The following is a 20,262-nucleotide window of genomic DNA, read 5'->3' as shown; positions in this document are numbered from 1 at the left end:
CATTTCCTTCGGGGCTGGGAAAATACTTTGGGGATAAATAGGGAACACATGAAGGTTTCTAAAGCTGTTTTCCATTTTTTGAACCCAGCTTTAGGATTTTAGAAAATGTGGCCCAATGTTGAAATTTTGATAAAAAATGTTAGAAAAATAGGACATGTTTTTTATACCAAAATGTTCTCTGTAAAGCTACCTTACAGAAAAACATAAAATTGGTATATGTTCTTAAAGTACAAAAAACAACAAAAATCTACTATTTTTTGAATTCTTAAATTGAAAATCGTTTATTTTTGGATCTATAACACAGTGCAACAGTGAAAAAAACACACGATCATGACTATATAGGTTCGACTCTACTACCAAAGGGTAGTAAAACCCTGTACTCAGTTTGTCCATTTTGGTGACCGATTTTTTTTTATGGGCCCCCAAAGTTTCTGAAAATCAGTGGAGCCTCTAAAAAAGGTGTCATCAGTTTTTGGTTATGGCAATAATATAGCTAAGAGTCCGCCAAATAAATGTTGTTAACATTTTTTTTCCAAAAAATAGCTTTTTCGTGCACTTTTGTTGAAAAAATATAGGAAGAAAAAATTTTTTTTTTACTTTCTTTAGAATAACTTCCAGGGTCTCCTAATTTTTCACTAACAATATTTAGCAAAGTTGTAGCTACGGTAAAGCTAAACATCTCTTGAGAAGATATCAATGCATTCTGAACGTGTCTAGTCACTCTAAATAGCACATAAAGATCACTTTGTACCTTAACAATTTTCGTTTTTACTATTTTTTATCGCTATAACATAGATTTTTTATTAAAATAGTATGATCAAGTCCACACTTCTATGTTGTGCTGTAAAAATATGCTTGTCTGTAGGTTACCTCTTTTAGTTCAAGAGATATTTAGGTTAATTTTTTTTAAAACTTTGCTCGATCTTTTTTTTGTATTTTATATATGATGGCCCTACGAAAGGTCGAAATTTGTTTTTTTATATATGACGTATATTTGCGATAAAATTCTAAAGAAAATAAAACCAACCTGATAACAATTATTTCTTCTCTATAAAAACTTACACGCATCCATAGTTGAAGCATCTTTTTATATATTTCAACTTTGTATGCGTATGTTTTTTAAGTTTTTTCCCAAAAAGTCCCCATATTTTTTCTTTTATAAAAAACTAATTTTCTTCGTGGCTATATACATTTTTTTATGACCTGCAAAATGCAAAAACGTACCCCACAGCCCTATCCAAACTTGGCCAATTTTGAAACAAAATTTTAGGTTTGAGTAAAAAATTCTAAAAACGCAAAGCACCGATCCTCAAAAACTCGTCATATTTGTATAGCCGTATATGCTGTTTATATACATACAAAACGTTTTTACTATCATACTGTAAATAACGTCAAAGTGAGCTATTTTCTAAAAAAAATCAGTTTTTGGAACACATTTTCCCCGTTTTAGAAATTTCGGTTTTTGAAAACAAAGAATGGCACCATTAGTGATGCCATTGACTTAAGAACATTTAGATCTATATTACTTCCAAATTTTATTGTGATGTCTGTAACTGTTCAAATTTTACATTAATTCAAAGTTTTTATTTTTCTTGATGGAAAATCACCATTTAAAAATATTGTTAGTTTTTAAGGTAAATGACGTCCGAAAAAACACAAAATTAATTCATTTCACTAAAATGTCAATCTCCAAGTCATAAGGTTTCCACCGATATCAAAAACTTATATAAAAAGCTTATATTTACTCTTCAGAAGCTCCACAAACCTTGCCCACTTTAAAAAATTTTAATGTTTTTTCATATCTTGCATCAAGCCGGTCTTGCGTGATCAAGATTGGATAAAGTGATGCGCCCAGATCACACCGATAATGATTTGCCTATTCTTCGTTATTCCAGTACAATAGAGAAGTATACACTCGAACATACATTTTTAACAAACAATTTTTGTTTTAGAGTCAAAAAATAGTAAAAAACTAAAATTTTTAAGCTACAAAGTGATTTTTGACAGCTATTTAGAATGCCTAGATAAAAGTGCACAAAAAAGCTATTTTTGGGAAAAGAATTTTAACAACATTTATTTGGCGGACTCTTAGCTATATTATTGCCATATAAAGTTAAGCCGTATCACAAAGTCTGAATTAGCTGTTAACCAAAAACTGATGACAACTTTTTTAGAAGCCCCACTGATTTTCAGAAACTTTGGGGGCCCATAAAAAAAAATCGGTCACCAAAATGGACAAACTGAGTATAGGGTTTTACTACCCTTTGGTAGTAGAGTCGAACCTATACTGACATGATCTTGTGTTTTTCCAAAAGTCTTCATTTGTTGCATAGTGTAATCGATATTACTCTGAAATCTTTTGTATAGTACTGATAATTTAGTTGTCTAACTAACAAAAAAATCGAGCCCGATCGGTACAAAAGTACGACCTATATTTTTAAAAAAGCGGACAATTCCTGAAAATTTTAAAATTTCAATTTTGAAATGCCTATAACTCGGAAATTATAAGAGATGAATAGCACACGCAAGCATGTTTTTTCAAGACCTAGGCGAGCGCTTTCCAAACGTATAAAACTCATTGAAATCGAATAGGAAAATGTCACGTGTTTAAAAATTTACATGCCGAAGGTACCCTACTTTGAGCCCCCATACCGCCTCCCCTGGGGAATTTGTAGGGCACATTTTAATAATTTAAACTCGAATTCTCCTTGGCTACGCCCGCGTCAAATTTTATCCTGATCGGATCACCCGTTTAGAAATGCCAGATTTATTTCCAAAAAATTTTAATTCTGCCCAACTGTGCATTGGGTGTGTTTACTGAAATGTTATTATCAGGGAAACCGGAAATATGCTCTAAAAAAAGCGTTTTAGGCGCTTTAAATATACAGTAAAAACTTTAAAATATGCTCTTAAAATTTAAAAAATATGCTCTTAAAAAAACAAACTTTTACATAATTTTTAACCAAAAAAAATTTACTTAAATTTTCAAATAAAAATCGTTGTCTATTGGATCTGAAAACATTTTTAAACATAGAAAATGTTCTTTCGACATCAACTGATGTAACAGAGCAAATTTAAAAGACAATATTTCTTTAACACTTAGAACGGTTAAGTTTGAATTAGAACTAAAATTTGATATTTAGATGGAGCTATTATTAAAATAGTGCTTATTTTATATTAAAACAAGTAAAAGAGCTATATTCGGCTGTGCCGAATCTTATATACCCTTCACATAATTATACTTTAAAATAAAAAATTTAAATATTTTTAGGTGAACAAAAATTGTTTACAAAGTTTTTTCATTTTTTGGATAAAAAAATTTTTAGAATTGTTATTTTAAATTTAAAAAAAAAAATTCTGTTTCTTAAATTTTTTTTTGAATTTTTGAAATTTTTCAATTTTGAATTTTAAACAAAGGAAGTAAAAACCTGTAACACAACAGCGAAAAATAAGTAAGACAAAATTTGTTTTTGATATGCTATTAAACAGTAAAATATGCTCTAAAAACGCAAAATATGACATAAATATGCTCTTAAAACAAATATATGCAAAAATATGTATTTAAGGGTAAAATATGCAAAAATATGCACTAACAAATCGATGCCAAAATTCTTAAATAGTTCTGAAACGTGTAAATATCTTATCCATGTGCTCATTAGACTCACCAGAAAAAACATGCATTTGCATATTTTGGTTTCCCTGGTTATTATACACTTAGCAATAACGGCAACTAATAGCATCAATTGAAGAAAAGTCAATTGTGCTATAGCACAACCAGGGTTTAAAATTAGTTAAACGTTTTTTACATTTGACTACCGACTGCGCAATAAATATGAATCGTTTTCATATTAATGTGCACAAATACTGAAAATATACAAACTATAAACCAATGCAATATATGCACAAGCTTCATGGTAGAAATATTTGTCGCAGTTTTTCCAAAAATATTTTGTCTTACAAAATATTTTACGTTGCAGCTAGAAGACAAAATGAAAATTTTTCATTTTTAAAACATTTGCTGCCTAAATATATGTATATTTTTGGTTAGCAAAAACAAATGAAATTGCTTGTGTATAATATACAAAAAAATTACTACAAAAACATCATACATGCAAACAAATTGCAGCATGAAAACCATATACTGCAAACGATATGCGCAGTGAAAAATTCAAACAATGAAAATATGGAAGATGCTAAAAGTAGACTGCCAAACCATACGAAGTTGAAAAATGTAAAATACGAAATTGTGCAAAGTTAAAAATGTTTAAAGCGAAAATGTTTATTTTTAAAATATTTCCGCCGCATATATGGTTTTGTTTTGCCGCATATAGTCATTGAGTAGAAAAATGTGAAAAAAACTATGAAGTTGATTTGGGTGTACAAAATAAAAAATTGTATTGAAATGTGTGTTAATAAAGAATTTTAGTGCAATAAAATAGAAGTTTTATTCTTTGAGGTATGTAATTGTATGTATTGTGAAAGATAGCAATGCAGTGAAAATTAAATTAAATAAGATTCTGGACAAAGGATAGCTAGCGGAGGATATTATTATTGAATTTTTTGATTGATTGGCTTTTTTAATACGAATTCAAATGTATTTATGCTGGTGGTAATAGGAGTCCAGAAAAATTAGTAAGAAAAAAAATAATTTTGTATGTAAAGCGGTTAAAAAAGGATATATAATGCAACAACAAAATGTGACAAAAACAAAATACCATAAATAACAGGATCATTCATTTTATGAATAAAATCTATCATAATAAAGTGTTGTACATTCAAATGTTTCCTTTCGTAAAATTTGTAACAGGAGAACAAACAAAAAAATAAGCAGCATAGAAAATAATTGTGGAAGAACAATTTTATGTGTAAGATATAATGCAAAAAAGGCACAGGTATAAGTACAACAGGAGCAAAACGAAATTAACTGCAACAACATCAACTTATACACACAACTAGGTAATTATGATATAAAATTGCTGTTTGTGTGTACATACAACAACAATTTATGCAAAAATCATAAACAAATACATAAATAGGTTCAATCGTGATCGTGAGTGATTTTGTAGCAGGAGAAAAAAGGATAAAGAGGAATGATAGAAAATGTAAGCACCAACAAAAGAAAGGAAAAGAGTTAAAAAGGGATAGAAAATGCAACAAGATTATTATGGAAGGACACATGCATGAAAGCAAGAATAATTTATCACTACAAATGAATACAAAGAGGTTATAAATAACAGGAGATACGCAATTTAAGAAAGTTCCTGAAAATATAATTCTGCAATGAAGAAAATTTTACTGTATACAAATATCAAGTGAGAGCGTGTTTTTCGACTTTGTGTTTTTAAATGCTCATTCATATGTATCCATTCGTAGTATTTCTAACAGGAGAACAAAAAAACATATAAGCAACAGAGAACAAATTATGCAACGAAGGCTCAACAAATTTTTTACATAGGCACGAGTGCAGCAGGAGAAAAAGGAAATACAACAACAACTACTTAACTACTACCTCAAGTAATTTTGAAATGCAACTGTTGTATGTGTGTCCTCTAGCTACATAAAGCAACAACAACACATTCAAAAATAGGAACAAATACAAAGCAAAGGAATTTCTAGACATGTGGTGGAGTACCGTTGCAATTAATTGCATTTTGTTGTTTCTTTACTGTTAATGTAGAAAATTAAAAAGTCAACAACAACTTGCGCAATCTGAAATGCAAATGAGTATGATTGGCTGAGCGTTTGTAACAGGAGTAAAATAAAAAAAGTATAGAATGCTAAAAAAAATATACAGTCAGCGTCAAAAGAAAGTGTACAACTTGTTTTTACATTTAAAACGTTTTATTTACATATTAAAAAACAATTTTTTCTCCAGTTCTAGTATATTTAACAAAACACTTAATTGTTCTCTTGCAATATATAAACAAAAAACTAAACTATTTCAACTGCAACAAAAACAGTAACAACAAAACCAAAAATACTCCATTTTTAACGGGTCAGAAAAAAGTGTACACATTTAGAATTGCAATAAGATTTTTCTAGCTACATAAAAAAATATATTGTTATTCTTTATTTTTGCCTAGATTATAATTTTTTGTGGATCTTGCTGCTAGTCTCATGAGATTTTACGATAGTAGCTTTTCTTGTTTGATCGCGAGAACTTTAAAACCAAAATGGGAAAACAAACTGCAATTGAAACAAGAAAGTAAGTCATAAAATTTAAAAATGAAGGCAAATCGTCACGTGAAATCTCCTCTATAATATGAAGAAGTCATAATACTGTAAAAAAAATTATAGACAAACAAAAAAATTTAGAATTTTAGAATATCAGCAACGTGCCGGAACACCAAAACGCCTTAACAACCTTGAAATACGATCGATTGTGAGAGCAGTGAAGAAAGTATTCACAGTAAGTGCAGTAAAATTATGCGAAGAATTAACAGATTCGTCTGGAGTGGGAGTTAGTAACAGTACGGTTCGCCGAGCGCTACACCCAAATGCTCTATATGGTGGAGTTCCGAGAGAATAACCCCACATTTCCAAACGAAATAAAGAGCGACTTCGAGAATTCGCAAACAGGTATAAAAACCAAGAAAATTGTTTTGGAATAATGTGCTGTTTACGGACGAAAGCAAGTTTGAGATTTTCGGAAGTAAAAAAAGAAGTAAAATTTGGAGAAGCAAAAATCAAGAGTTCGACCAAAAAATGTACTATCCACCGTAAAGCATGGTGGTGGATAGGTAATGGTGTGGGGGTGTATGGCGGCAAGTGGCATGGGAAAACTCATATTTATTGATAGTTTGATGAGCAAAACCGATTACCTAAACATTCTTATAGAAAATATGGAACCCATCATTAGAAAATTAAATCTAGACCGAACCTGGATCTTCCAACAGGACAACTATCCGAAGCATACTTCTTAACTTGTTAAAGAATGGTTGTTGTATCATACACCGAAACAACTGGAACAACCCCCACAGCCACCGAACATTAATTTCATTGAACATCTGTGGTAGCATTTGGACATACAGATCATAAAATGAAATATTACCAGCAATGACTCTCTACACGAAACCTTGCAGGAAGAGTGGTTCAATATCCCAACATCGGTGACATCAAAATTGGTAGAAACAATGCCAAGGAGGCTTGAAACTGTTTTAAAACCCAAAAGATGTCAAATAAAATACTAAACACGTTTTTACTTCTAATTTCCCTAAACTGTACACTTTCTTTTGACGCGTTAAAAATGGAATATTTTTGGTTTTGTTGTTACTGTTTTTGTTGCAGTTGAACTAGTTTAGTTTTTTGTTTATATATTGCAAGAGAACAATTAAATGTTTTGTTAAATATACTAGAACTGGAGAACAAATAATTTTTTAATATGTAAATAAAATGTTTTAAATGTAAAAACAAGTTGTACACTTTCTTTAGACGCTGACTGTATGTATTGTGAAGGATAGGAATGCAGTGAAAGTACATTCAAGAAGGTTATGAGCAAATGATAGCGGATGATATTATTATTGCATTGTTTGTGTAGAACTGATTTTTGTTGAATACCGTTACAGATCATTTTTTATTACGCATTTTGGTTTATTTTTAGATCGAGGAATTTTTGTCATGTGCACTGAGTTGTTGTTTTTTGTAAAGGATTTTTGTGCGTATTTGTTTTTTATTATTTGTACACTTGTCGTTGTGTCCGTTATTATACCCTACACCATAGTGGGGAGGGTATTATGCGTTTGTGCAGATGTTTGTAACGCCCAAAAATATTAGTCTAACACCCACCTTAAAGTATACCGATCGACTTAGAATCACTTTCTGAGTCGATTAAACGATGTCCGTCCATCCGCCTGGTCGGCTGGCTGTACATGTAAACCTTGTGCGCAGAGTACAGGTCGCAATTTTGAAGATATTTCGATCAAATTTGGTACATATTACTTTTTCGGAACAAGGACCAAGGCTATTGAAACTGGATGAAATCGGTCCATTATTTCACCTAGCCCCCATACAAATGTCCCCTCGAAATTGGACTTTATCGGTCATAAATGTTTAATTTATCTATGTATCTACACAAATTTCGCTCCAAATAAGTTTTATATATACAAAATTCATGTCACCAAATTTTGTTACGATCGGTCCATAATTAGTCATAGCTCCCATATAGATCCGCTTCCGAAAATCACTTTAACGTGCATAAATCACTTAAAAATGTTGGTATACACACAAAATTCAACATAAATAACTTTCATATAGACATAAATCACACGACCTAATTTTATGGTGATCGGTCCATAATTGATCATAGCTCCCATATAAGGCCCCTTCGAAAAATCACTCAAAAATATAAATTATTGATATTTTAAAAGAAAAATATTTTTACTCATTTACTTGGTGTAGGGTATTCGGTCAAGCCCGACCATACTTTCTTAATTGTTTTTTTTTTCGCGAATAGTTGTAATATTGATTGCAGAATTATATTTTCAGGAACTTTCTTAAATTTCGTATCTCCTGTTATTTATAACCTCTTTGTATTCATTTGTAGTGATAAATTATTCTTGCTTTCATGCATGTGCCCTTCCATAATAATCTTGTTGCATTTTCTATCCCTTTTTAACTCTTTTCCTTTCTTTTGTTGGTGCTTACATTTTCTATCATTCCTCTTTATCCTTTTTTCTCCTGCTACAAAATCACTCACGATCACGATTGAACCTATTTATGTATTTGTTTATGATTTTTGCATAAATTGTTGTTGTATGTACACACAAACAGCAATTTTATATCATAATTACCTAGTTGTGTGTATAAGTTGATGCTGTTGCAGTTAATTTCGTTTTGCTCCTGTTGTACTTATACCTGTGCCTTTTTTGCATTATATCTTACACATAAAATTGTTCTTCCACAATTATTTTCTATTCTGCTTATTTTTTTGTTTGTTCTCCTGTTACAAATTTTACGAAAGGAAACATTTGAATGTACAACACTTTATTATGATAGATTTTATTCAAAAAATGAATGATCCTGTTATTTATGGTATTTTGTTTTTGTCACATTTTGTTGTTGCATTATATATCCTTTTTTAACCGCTTTACATACAAAATTATTTTTTTTCTTACTAATTTTTCTGGACTCCTATTACCACCAGCATAAATACATTTGAATTCGTATTAAAAAAGCCAATCAATCAAAAAATTCAATAATAATATCCTCCGCTAGCTATCCTTTGTCCAGAATCTTATTTAATTTAATTTTCACTGCATTGCTATCTTTCACAATACATACAATTACATACCTCAAAAAATAAAACTTCTATTTTATTGCACTAAAATTCTTTATTAACACACATTGCAATACAATTTTTTATTTTGTACACCCAAATCAACTTCATAGTTTTTTTCACATTTTTCTACTCAATGACTATATGCGGCAAAACAAAACCATATATGCGGCGGAAATATTTTAAAAATAAACATTTTCGCTTTAAACATTTTTAACTTTGCACAATTTCGTATTTTACATTTTTCAACTTCGTATGGTTTGGCAGTCTACTTTTAGCATCTTCCATATTTTCATTGTTTGAATTTTTCACTGCGCATATCGTTTGCAGTATATGGTTTTCACGCTGCAATTTGTTTGCATGTATGATGTTTTTGTAGTAATTTTTTTGTATATTATACACAAGCAATTTCATTTGTTTTTGCTAACCAAAAATATACATATATTTAGGCAGCAAATGTTTTAAAAATGAAAAATTTTCATTTTGTCTTCTAGCTGCAACGTAAAATATTTTGTAAGGCAAAATATTTTTGGAAAAACTGCGACAAATATTTCTACCATGAAGCTTGTGCATATATGGAATTCGTAAATAGTATTTATATTTTTAGTATGTATACAATGAAATCTTGTTAAATATTTGTTGCAGTTTTCATGTAAAATTATGAATTTTTTTGCAATTTTTTGACTAATATAGTAGTAATTTTAAACTCTGAGCACAACCAAAGAAATGTGTATTGTTGCTAGAAAAGTTTGCCAGCACAACAAAATAAAACAAATGGCGTGCAATATTAGCACGACAAAAAACTGTGTGTGCTACTAAAGCACGAACATATATTTTGGTGGATATGCAATGGATTGTGTTTGCTACTAAAAAATGCAGACAAGCATTGTAATACGAAGGAACAGTATTAATATTTATATTAGTTGAGTGTGATGAAATGAGATAATTTCATATTTATTGCATAGTCAAAAGTAAGAAATATGTTGCTAGAGCTGAATATCGAAACCGTGGTTAAAACAATGGAGAATAAAAGTAAACGAGCAAAAATGTATACATCTCACTTTCACATTGCGTAGAAAATCGTGACCTCCTATCCTAATAAATAATCATATAATACCTCAACAATCTGAAGTTAAATATCTAGGTCAGCATCTAGACGGACGTCTTACCTGGAAAAAGCATATAGATACGAAATTGACTCAAAGAGGGTGCTGTGGCTTAATTGGTTAGCGCGTTTGATCATTAAGCATGATATGGTATTTGTGGCCTGGGTTCGATTCCCAGCCGCTGCCAATCAACAACATCAGTTTATAATAATTATTAGTTTACTAATAACTAATATTTATCACAGCGCCCTCCTTCGGTGGTATAAGACTAAAACGCCACCGAAGTAAAATAATTAAATAAAGGTTGTTGGCTTGACTAATGCGCCATCTCACCACCACAGGCGCTGCAACCTGCACTAATAATAAACATAACGCGCAATTGCAGAGTTGTCAATTAAAAAGCTTCTCTTCTCCTTTCACCACCTTTTCTTCTACTCTCTATCCCCTTTCCAAAGAAAGTAACACAATTATATATAGGCATATTAATTGCCTGAGTGTTACTTCTCTTTTTTTAAAAAAAAAAAAAATGCATAAAAATAAACAATTTTTTTTTATAAAAAAAAATATTTTTTTATTAAAACAAACCTAAAATCATAGAGAAACATAGAGCGGAAACTAGAAAAAAACTCAAACAAAAAAATTACTCAAAATAATCACATATACGAGTGTTGTTTTTGTTTTCACATAGTTTTTTCTATTAATACATTCTCACATAGGTTTCTGACAACTGAGTTAGGTCTTTGACAGAACAGTTTTCGCACTATGTCTATTCTCTATGACTAAAATATCACAAACATTCAGTTTGCTAACATAACTACTTAATTTTCAATATTTAAAACTTCATAAGTTCACCACAGCCCACAGTGTCAGATTTCATTGTTTTAGCTGGATTTAATTAAAAAACAAAACTCCTTTTTTTAAAAAAAAATTTATTGAGTACAATAAACAACAACCTCGGTATTTACAAAAACAAGTTTGAAAACAAAATATGTAAACAACAACAATATAATGGTATCAGAAAGTGAGATGTTTTATTTACTTTAAACATTTTTAATAGTTCTTGATAAAAATAATCAATGTTTGGATACGTTGTGTTTTGTTGATTTTTGATATTTTTTAAAAAAATTTTTGAATATTATACTACAATATTTTCAATACATAAAAGTTTCATTGCATTTTAAAATAAAGCCTGCTAAATTTGTCTGGTAGTGATATTCAAGACATTCATTTAAGGTAAGATTTTTTTTTTAATTTTAAGTTTTCAATAGAAAAAAAAGTTATAGAGTTCAGTTGAGTTCAGTGAAATTTTTTTTACTATAGTGTTTACCATCCTTTCTATTTCTAGAAACAAAAAAGAAAATCCACCCCAATTTACCCCCGGAAAATTTTCACCCATAAAAGCATCATGACCAAACAAGTTGTTTGTAGTGAAATTTTCGAAATTTGGCTTTCAACAAAGCAACAACAAAGCAAAGACATGACCGTATTTTCGATTTTATATGTGGAAATATTAGTACTGGAAACGACAAAGTTGTAGACTTTTGTTTATGAAATGAAATTGGTATACTCTAAGGTGGATGTAGGACAATACTTTTTTACTTTACAAACATCAGCAACCATAACCTACTATACCCTCCCCACTATGGTGGTATAAATATTAAAATTTTGATTTTAAAATTTGTATGGGAGGTAGGCGTAATATTGCCACGCCCACCTCAAATTTTTCTCCAAAAATGTATCAAATCGTAGGAAACCTGTGTTTCAAAAATCATTGAATTATCTTTACCCGTTTTTAAAATTCAGACTTTAGTCCCTCTAGATTACACAAATCTGACACTGTGCACTGCAGCAAATTAAAAGTTTAGTGTTCGAAAAAACGTTTTTTAATGCAAATTGTTGGCAGTGATGCCGCAAATTTGTGCAACCAATGCATCGTTAAGTTATATGTTGCAAAAGTTTGCAGGTCGTGGCATCAGTTTTTTTTTATTTCATATTTTATTTATTGTATCTTCACAAAATAATGTGAACTATCAATAATTTGTTCAAATCTTAAATCTGAATATTATTTTTTTTTGTTTAATTTATATATCCTATCATTAGCGCAGGTCTGTTGGATTCCTTCTTCTTAGTCGGATGTAGCCATTACTTCTCATTAATGTTCGTGCAAGTGGGTTTGGGTGAACTTCTAACTTTTTAAAATATGACTCCGCTTGTTTTTTTATTTAATTTTTCACCAGGGAGACACCTAGGTCCTTATGAATGTTAATATTTCTCACATACCAAGGCGCTGCTGTTATCATTCGTAATATTTTATTTTGGAATCTTTGAATTTTTTCAATATTAGAAGCTGAGGCCGTGCCCCATAATTGAATTCCATAGCACCATATGGGTTTTATTATTGAGCTGTACAGCAAAAGTTTGCAATCTAAACTCAATCTCGAGTTTTTACCAATTAGCCAGTAATTTTAACTTCATTTGAGTCAATTTCGTATCTATATGCTTTTTCCAGGTAAGACGTCGGTCTAGATGCAGACCTAGATATTTAACTTCAGTTTGTTTAGGTATTATATGATTATTTATGAGGATTGGAGGGCACGATTCTCTACGCAATGTGAATGTAAGATGTATACATTTTTGCTCCTTTACTTTTATTCACCACCTTTCTATGTCGAGTATATGGTCTTGTAACAGTACAGATGCTTCTTGGGGGTTTTCATGAATGGCTAGTATAGCTGTGTCATCAGCAAAAGTAGATATGTGGGTTCGACTGTTTGTAGGCATATCACAAGTATATAGCAAATATAGGAAGGGACCCAGTATACTTCCTTGAGGTACGCCTGCTTCAATAGGCTGTGGTGAACTTATGAAGTCTCCCTCTTTAAGAACGAACTTTCGATGACTTAAATAACTTTCTAGAAGCTTGTGTGTGTTCACTGGTAAATATTGTTTTATTTTTATCGATAATCCTTCATGCCATACTTTGACGAAGGCTTGCGAAACGTCGGTGAAGAGTGCATATAAGAGTGGATATGATTTCTACCAACCTGTGAGTTTGTTCTATGGTGTTATGTTTTTCTCGAAATCCGAATTGATGAGTCGGAATACAATCAAAATGATTCACTATCGGCTTTAACTTGTGCATTAACAGTTTTTCGAATAGCTTTGATATATTTGACAATAGGCTAATTGGTCTATATGATTCTACTTTACTGTGATCTTTTCCCGGCTTAGGTATCATTGTAACTAAAAAAACCTTCCATTCTGGTGGATAATATTCAAGGCGTAATATAGCATTAAAAATAAATAAGATTATTCTTAATGTAATTTGGGGTAGCTCGAGGAGCATCTTGTTACTGATTTTATCAATACCAGGTGATTTTTTGGAGTTTAAATCAACAATGGCCTTGACAATCTCTGAAATCTCAAAACTAAGTGGTTCAGCTGCAGTAATATGGGGTAAAGTAGGTGGTAACTCTATATCGTTTGACTCGTTTGGGGAAAATACATTCTTTAGATGACTGACAAACAGGTTTCCTTTTTCAGTATCGTTTCTCGGCCAGCCTCCACTAGAATTACGTAGAGGAGGTCTGCTCATAACAGGTCTTTTTAATTTTTTTGTAGCTCGCCATAGAGAGTAGTTTGAGTACTGGGTGGCATCTAAGTTCTCCAGATATTTATTAATCGATTCAGTTTTGCGTTTGTGAAGAAGCATACTGAGGCGTTTGCGACATTTTCTAAGCTCCGTTTTAAGTTGAGGGGATCTATAGAGTTGCCACTCTCGACGAACTCTTCTTTTTTCAGCTAATAACTGTTCAATGTCTGCAGAATAGAGTCTATTGTATCTTATTTGTTGGGTTATTTGAGTGGCGTGTTCAACAGCAAGTTTTAAGTTTTGTTCAAAAATTTTGAGTGAGATATCGATATCTTCTGGTGTTCTTAGAGATATATTTTCTGTACTGTGTGTGCTAATATATTTTCTATATTTCAACCAATTTATTTTCGTGTTTGATATTGCAGAGTGACCAGTCGGGGATACTATTTCTAGGGGGTTCAATAGAGTAACGAAGGTGGGTGAGTGATCCGAGGATAATTCTAATGAAGATTTAACCAGCATTAGTTCCATTGGTAAATTTTTTGTAACTGCAAAATCAATGACATCGGGTATTTTGCTTGGGTCAGTAGGCCAGTATGTTGGTTCTCCGCTCGACAGCACATTCAAATTCAATTTAGAAATTGTATTAAACAAAGCGCGACCTTTCGGGGTTGCAAGTCTTGATCCCCAGTGAGTATGCTTAGCATTATAATCGCCAGCTGCCAGGAATCGGGGTCCTAGTGATTCGTAAAAATGTTCATATTTGTTTTCAGTAATCGAAAACCTTGGAGGTGAATATATCGACGAAATTAATAGGTTTCTGTAGCAATCATCCAAACAGATTGTCGTAGCTTGAAGATAATCTTTACAAATATCACACATTGAATGGTGTTTGATACGGGTTTTAATTAAAATTCCAGAGCCTCCACATATCCAGAGCCAAAAACATCCATTTATCTTAAATAAACTTCTAGACGTCAAATGGGTTTCCGAAACTAACATTATATCAACTTCATGACTTTTTAGAAAATACTCGGCATCAGTGATGCACAAATCTACTGCATTTACGAACACACCCAATAACAATCGATTGAATCCGAAAAAAATATAGTAATTAGTAAAATATTTATTGTTGTTTATATATTTTAAGTAGGAATTTGTGACCGATTATGGCCTATAATAGGCTAGGTTGTGATGAAATAAATAAATAATGGACGTTTTGAAATTATCGAAAAAATTAGGTTATTCATGTAAATGTCTAAAATTAGCTTTGTTAAGAAAACTCTTATGTACATCGCAAAAACTATTAGAAATTGCATACAGGGTTTGGCCAAATCAACGTTTACGTTATAAAAGTATAGAAAGAAGTATGTAATTTATGAAAATTTCGACTTACAAATACATGATTAGGCCAAATAGCATAGACGTAAATAACTCTCAAATTTACATAATTTTTTAATAATGAAATTGACCAAAAAAATACCAAAAAAAATATGTAAAATATGAAGGTACTGAAATCGTTCTGGTTATTGGAATGGCACGTAATTGCAGCTAAAATTTATAGTACTTACTCTTGATACTTTACAATATTAGATGTAATTTACACTTAACCTCTAATAGCCTCTTTTAATTTTTTCTGGCCTTTCAAACTTTTTTTTAATTTAGTTTCAATACTAATTTCCAATCATTTCACTATTATATAAAAAGAATACGCAAAAACTCCATAATAACCACGTGGAATGGTTGACTGCTAACTGTTTTATAAAAGCATTTGCTAATTTGCAAAAAAAAATACTTTAAAGAAAAAAAAAACAATTTTTTCTAAAAATGACAAGAAAAAACCTTTGACTTTACAGCACTATAAATAACCATATAGTTACTTTATAGCCAAAATAACAATGAAACTGTATATTCTGAAGTGTTAAGAAAATTTAACCATCACAATTTTATAAAAACTAAAAAAAAAAAAAAAAAACATTTTTGGCCGAAATTTACCACCGTGTAGTGGCTCAGTAAAGAAGTCGGACAAGCAATAACTTTAAAGAAACTTTCGTATTTCACACATCGCAGAAATGTTTAAAATATTTTTAATTTATAATAATAAGCAAGTTAACATGTTGCTTTAAAAATTAAAGAAACAATTGTTTTAATTCATTTATAAACAAAATAATAAAGACAATTTAATTATGACTGTTAAGATGGCTGTCTTGGAATGCACTGCTCCTTATCATTTGATTATATAGTTTAGTACTTAGTGGGAAATCCTTTCTTTTAATAACCGCACCCAATCTGTTTGGCATTGACTCTACTAATTTTCTGCATAAATTGGATCAATTTTCTCCCATTTGTTTTTAAGGCTTTTATGAGGTCATTTCTATTAGAAATAGAATATTTTTAAGTTGGTTTTCTAAAAGTGCACATAAATGCTCAATAACATTTACGTTTGTGAATTGTGGTGGTGTTTTCAGAACATGTGGGCAATTATACAGAAGCCACATTCGTACAGCATGAGCTTTATGTTTGGGGTCGTTATCCTGGTAGAATTTAAATGTGTCTTTTATACCCAATTTGTCTACACTCTTTACTAAATTCTGCTTCAGTTATCAAGGCCATAAATAACCCATATAACAACAAATGGAATATAATTACATATATCAGAAGTGCCCTTATTGGCAGCGAAAATAATATTAAAATTCCACATCGGAATCGCTGGAAATGAAGCTGAAGACGTATGCCTCTCTTGCACCAATCACAATGGATGGAACAGTATAAAAAATAGACATACACAATCACATCGCAAGCTACATCATACTTAAAGAAAGCCCTATAAACCATTATCATAATTCAAGAAAAAACCTACAACACAATTAAAATAACTAAATTAAAAACATAACGAACATTATACTGTATCAATATTTATTTATATGCATGTATAATAGAGTTAATTTCAAAAATTTGATTTGCGGGTATCACAATTTTTCTGAGTTCTTGCGTAAATAAAAGTAATGGCGTATTTTTTTTGGAAATTTTTCACTCTTTGTAGTGGTTCAACGCACCTATAGACGCGCATTTTGAGCACATTTTTCTGCAGAGCAAAAACGGTTGAATATATTGCAAATATTGGTACCATTTGATAAGCTTAAAATGCCTTTTAATCGTTTCATCATTTTTAAAAAATCTAAAATTTTTCTATTATTTTTTTTGTGAGATTTGCGCCCCCTGTTGTGGATTTTTGGAACTATTTTAGGGATTCAAAATACATCAATTGTATTCATTTTTGATGCAGAATCGACTGGTAAAATCAGTTTTGCAGTATTCAACCGGTTTTTGCTCTACAGAAAAAGGAGTGAAAATTTTCAAAAAAAAAGAACGCCATTATTTTATTTACACTTTCAGAAAAATTATGATACCCGAAAAACAAATGTAGTGGCCTGGTCGCAAACGAACTCTAATGTATATGGGGGATTTCACGTCAAGTGAACCAACTTTTAAAATCGATGTCTTCCTATTGGATAGTAATTCAGACACAATTTTTCAACAAGATCGGTCAAGAACTCTCGGAGTAAGAGGGGGTCAAAATTTGACATTTTGGCCAAACATGTGATTTTTCTCATCCATGTAACTTATTACCATTCTTCTTAGCAAAATGTGTCCCAAATAGTTTAGATAGATATCTTTCGAAAAAAAAATATTAAAAAAAAAAATAAAACATTTTTAATATTTTTTTTCCTAAATCAAAAACTTTTTTTTTTCAAAATGGGCCCTTTTTTTCTTAAAAAACATGCAATTTTCGACTTCTTCTGCAAAATCAAAAACTTTGTTAACTTTTTTTTGCTCAACATTTTTCAGATATTTTCTTGAAGACCTACATATATAGACCTATATAGTCGCTTAGACACAATTTTTCAACAAGATCGGTCAAGAACTCTCGGAGTAAGAGGGGGTCAAAATTTGACATTTTGGCCAAACATGTGATTTTTCTCATCCATGTAACTTATTACCTATTCTTCTTAGCAAAATGTGTCCCAAATAGTTTAGATAGATATCTTTCGAAAAAAATTAAAAATTTTTAATATTTTTTTTCCTAAATCAAAAACTTTTTTGATTTTTTTCAAAATGGGCCCTTTTTTCTTAAAAAACATGCAATTTTTGACTTTTTCTGCAAAATCAAAAACTTTAACTTTTTTTTGCTCAAAAGAAAGCTCAGATATTTTCCTTGAAGACCTATATAGCGCTTAGTTGGATGCGAGTCTGATATCTATCAAAATAAATGTTTTGTAACTCAAAATATGCAATTTTTGCAAAATCTAACTTTTTTTTTTAAAATGGGCCCTTTTTTATTTTTTTGCTCAAAAGAAAGACCTATTAAGACCTATTTGGTTGCTTAGTGGGATGCGAGTGGGATATATAGCAAAATAAATGTTTTGTAACTCAAGATATACAATTTTTTATTTTTTTTTGCAAAATTGAATTTTTTTTCAAAATGGGCCTTCTTTTTAAAATTTTTTTTTTGCTCAGAATACATCGATTTTAAAAGTTGGTTCACTTGACGTGAAATCCCCCATATATAACACCTCAATATGTTCGATATTGTAATCTAGAGCTGATGACCTATGTAGGCAATGCTCATAATATATGTTTAGTCTTAATAATAAATAAACTGCATATTATGTGAAATTTTTTACTTACCTAAAACATTACTTTCTGAAAATGTATATTTTATATTTGTATCCATAGTTTTTGAAAAGCATGGATCTATAGTGGTGTCTGAATAAGAAGGCGGAGGAAGATTTACTCGTTCATCCTCAAATGGAACGGCTTTATTCTCATTTTTGGTTATATTCAGGCTATCAATTTCGTTTTGATGAATTACACCATGTTGGTACTGTTCCATTAACTTATATTGACTGTTAAGTTGTTGAAGTAACATTTCTTCTTGCGAATTTAAGTTATTTTGCTTCTGTTGTAAATATTGAAGCATTTGTAATTGCTGTTGTGTTAGAAAAAATGATGGTTGTGTAGGTGGATTTCCCGCTTGATTTTCGGTTGAATTACCATCCTTAATACGTTTTACTTGAAGAGTATTTGGGTATGGTGGTGGTGGACCTTGTACCTAAAAATAACAATACAAGTAAGTATTTTATATTCGGCTTAGGTATACCAATACCGATCGGGATTTCAAAATTAATCCCGTCATAATGGTTTCCAATATTTTAGTGATCAGGATCAGATCACTAAATTATTAACCCTTTCATACATTATATAGAATTAGTTGAGATAGAAAACTGAAAATTTCAGTGTAAGCAAATTTGAGGCTGCTAATTAAGAATATGAAGTCAAATTACAGGTAAATCGTCACACCTGCTTGCTAGGTGAGGTCAAATAAATTGGACGAAGTTTCTTAAAGGACATGCATCTCATAAATACATTTTAAAAAATTAATGTAATTAATTGCAATTAATACACAAATAGCTAAACTAATACTCAATTAATACTTACACATTTTTTTAGAGTTTAAAATAATGTAATTATCATTTTAAACTAGAACTGAATATTACCATGTCTAGCACATACTTATAGAACGGTAACGAACTTATGAAAATAACTTAATTTAACAAAAACCTATGAAAAATTAGATGTTTAAATCACATATATATACAATAGAGTGTCCCAAAAATTTTTTTTTTTGGAATTTTGGAACGCATACCCTCTAATTTTTGTATATAAATAAAACTATAGTTAAATATGAAATTTTGTCTTTCTATCATGATTGTAACCCGTGCCGACTTGCGATTTAGTTTTGTGGTGCATTTACAAGGGGAAAAAATGCAATTTTTACAGTTTTTTTTATAAAATTTTGCCATTAAATAATTACTTTTGCAATTTAATTTAAAAGAATCGATATGTGTACGTAATTGTCGTTCTAATAAGATATAAAACACAAAAATTGGTTAAAAAATGTTAAAGTTATTGAAAAATCGCCAGGCCACTAGAACATGATAGAAAGACAAAATTTCATATTTAACTATACTTTTAAATATATAAAAAAAATTAGAGGGTATTCGTTCCGAAATTCCAAAAAAAAAAATTTTTGGGACACTCTAATATACAATCTAGTAAACACTCTTTTCATAACGCTATTAACTGTACAAATCTATCCATTTGGGTCAACGCTACATGACTTTAAAAGAAAAAACCGAAATGTCCAATATATTGGACAAAATGTCTGAAAGGGTTAATATATTCTATTTTTAATAGAAAAAATATCAAAAGTTGCACTTCCTCTTATT

The 20,262-nt window shown here is 30.5% G+C and overlaps 1 protein-coding gene across 2 annotated transcripts in view; it reads right to left on the bottom strand.

Annotated features, from left to right (window-relative positions):
- Nucleotides 1–20,262, bottom strand: part of Utx (Utx histone demethylase) — a 530,199-nt gene that overhangs the window by 284,188 nt on the left and 225,749 nt on the right. For both annotated transcript variants that reach the window (XM_065501028.1, XM_065501029.1), the window contains one exon: nucleotides 18,662–19,085. In XM_065501028.1, the coding sequence (XP_065357100.1) occupies nucleotides 18,662–19,085 (424 nt within the window). The remainder of the gene's footprint in view (nucleotides 1–18,661; nucleotides 19,086–20,262) is intronic.

Source organism: Calliphora vicina, chromosome 2, assembly GCF_958450345.1.
Source record: "Calliphora vicina chromosome 2, idCalVici1.1, whole genome shotgun sequence".
Lineage (NCBI taxonomy): Eukaryota > Metazoa > Arthropoda > Insecta > Diptera > Calliphoridae > Calliphora > Calliphora vicina.
This window is presented reverse-complemented; position numbering and strand designations above follow the sequence as displayed.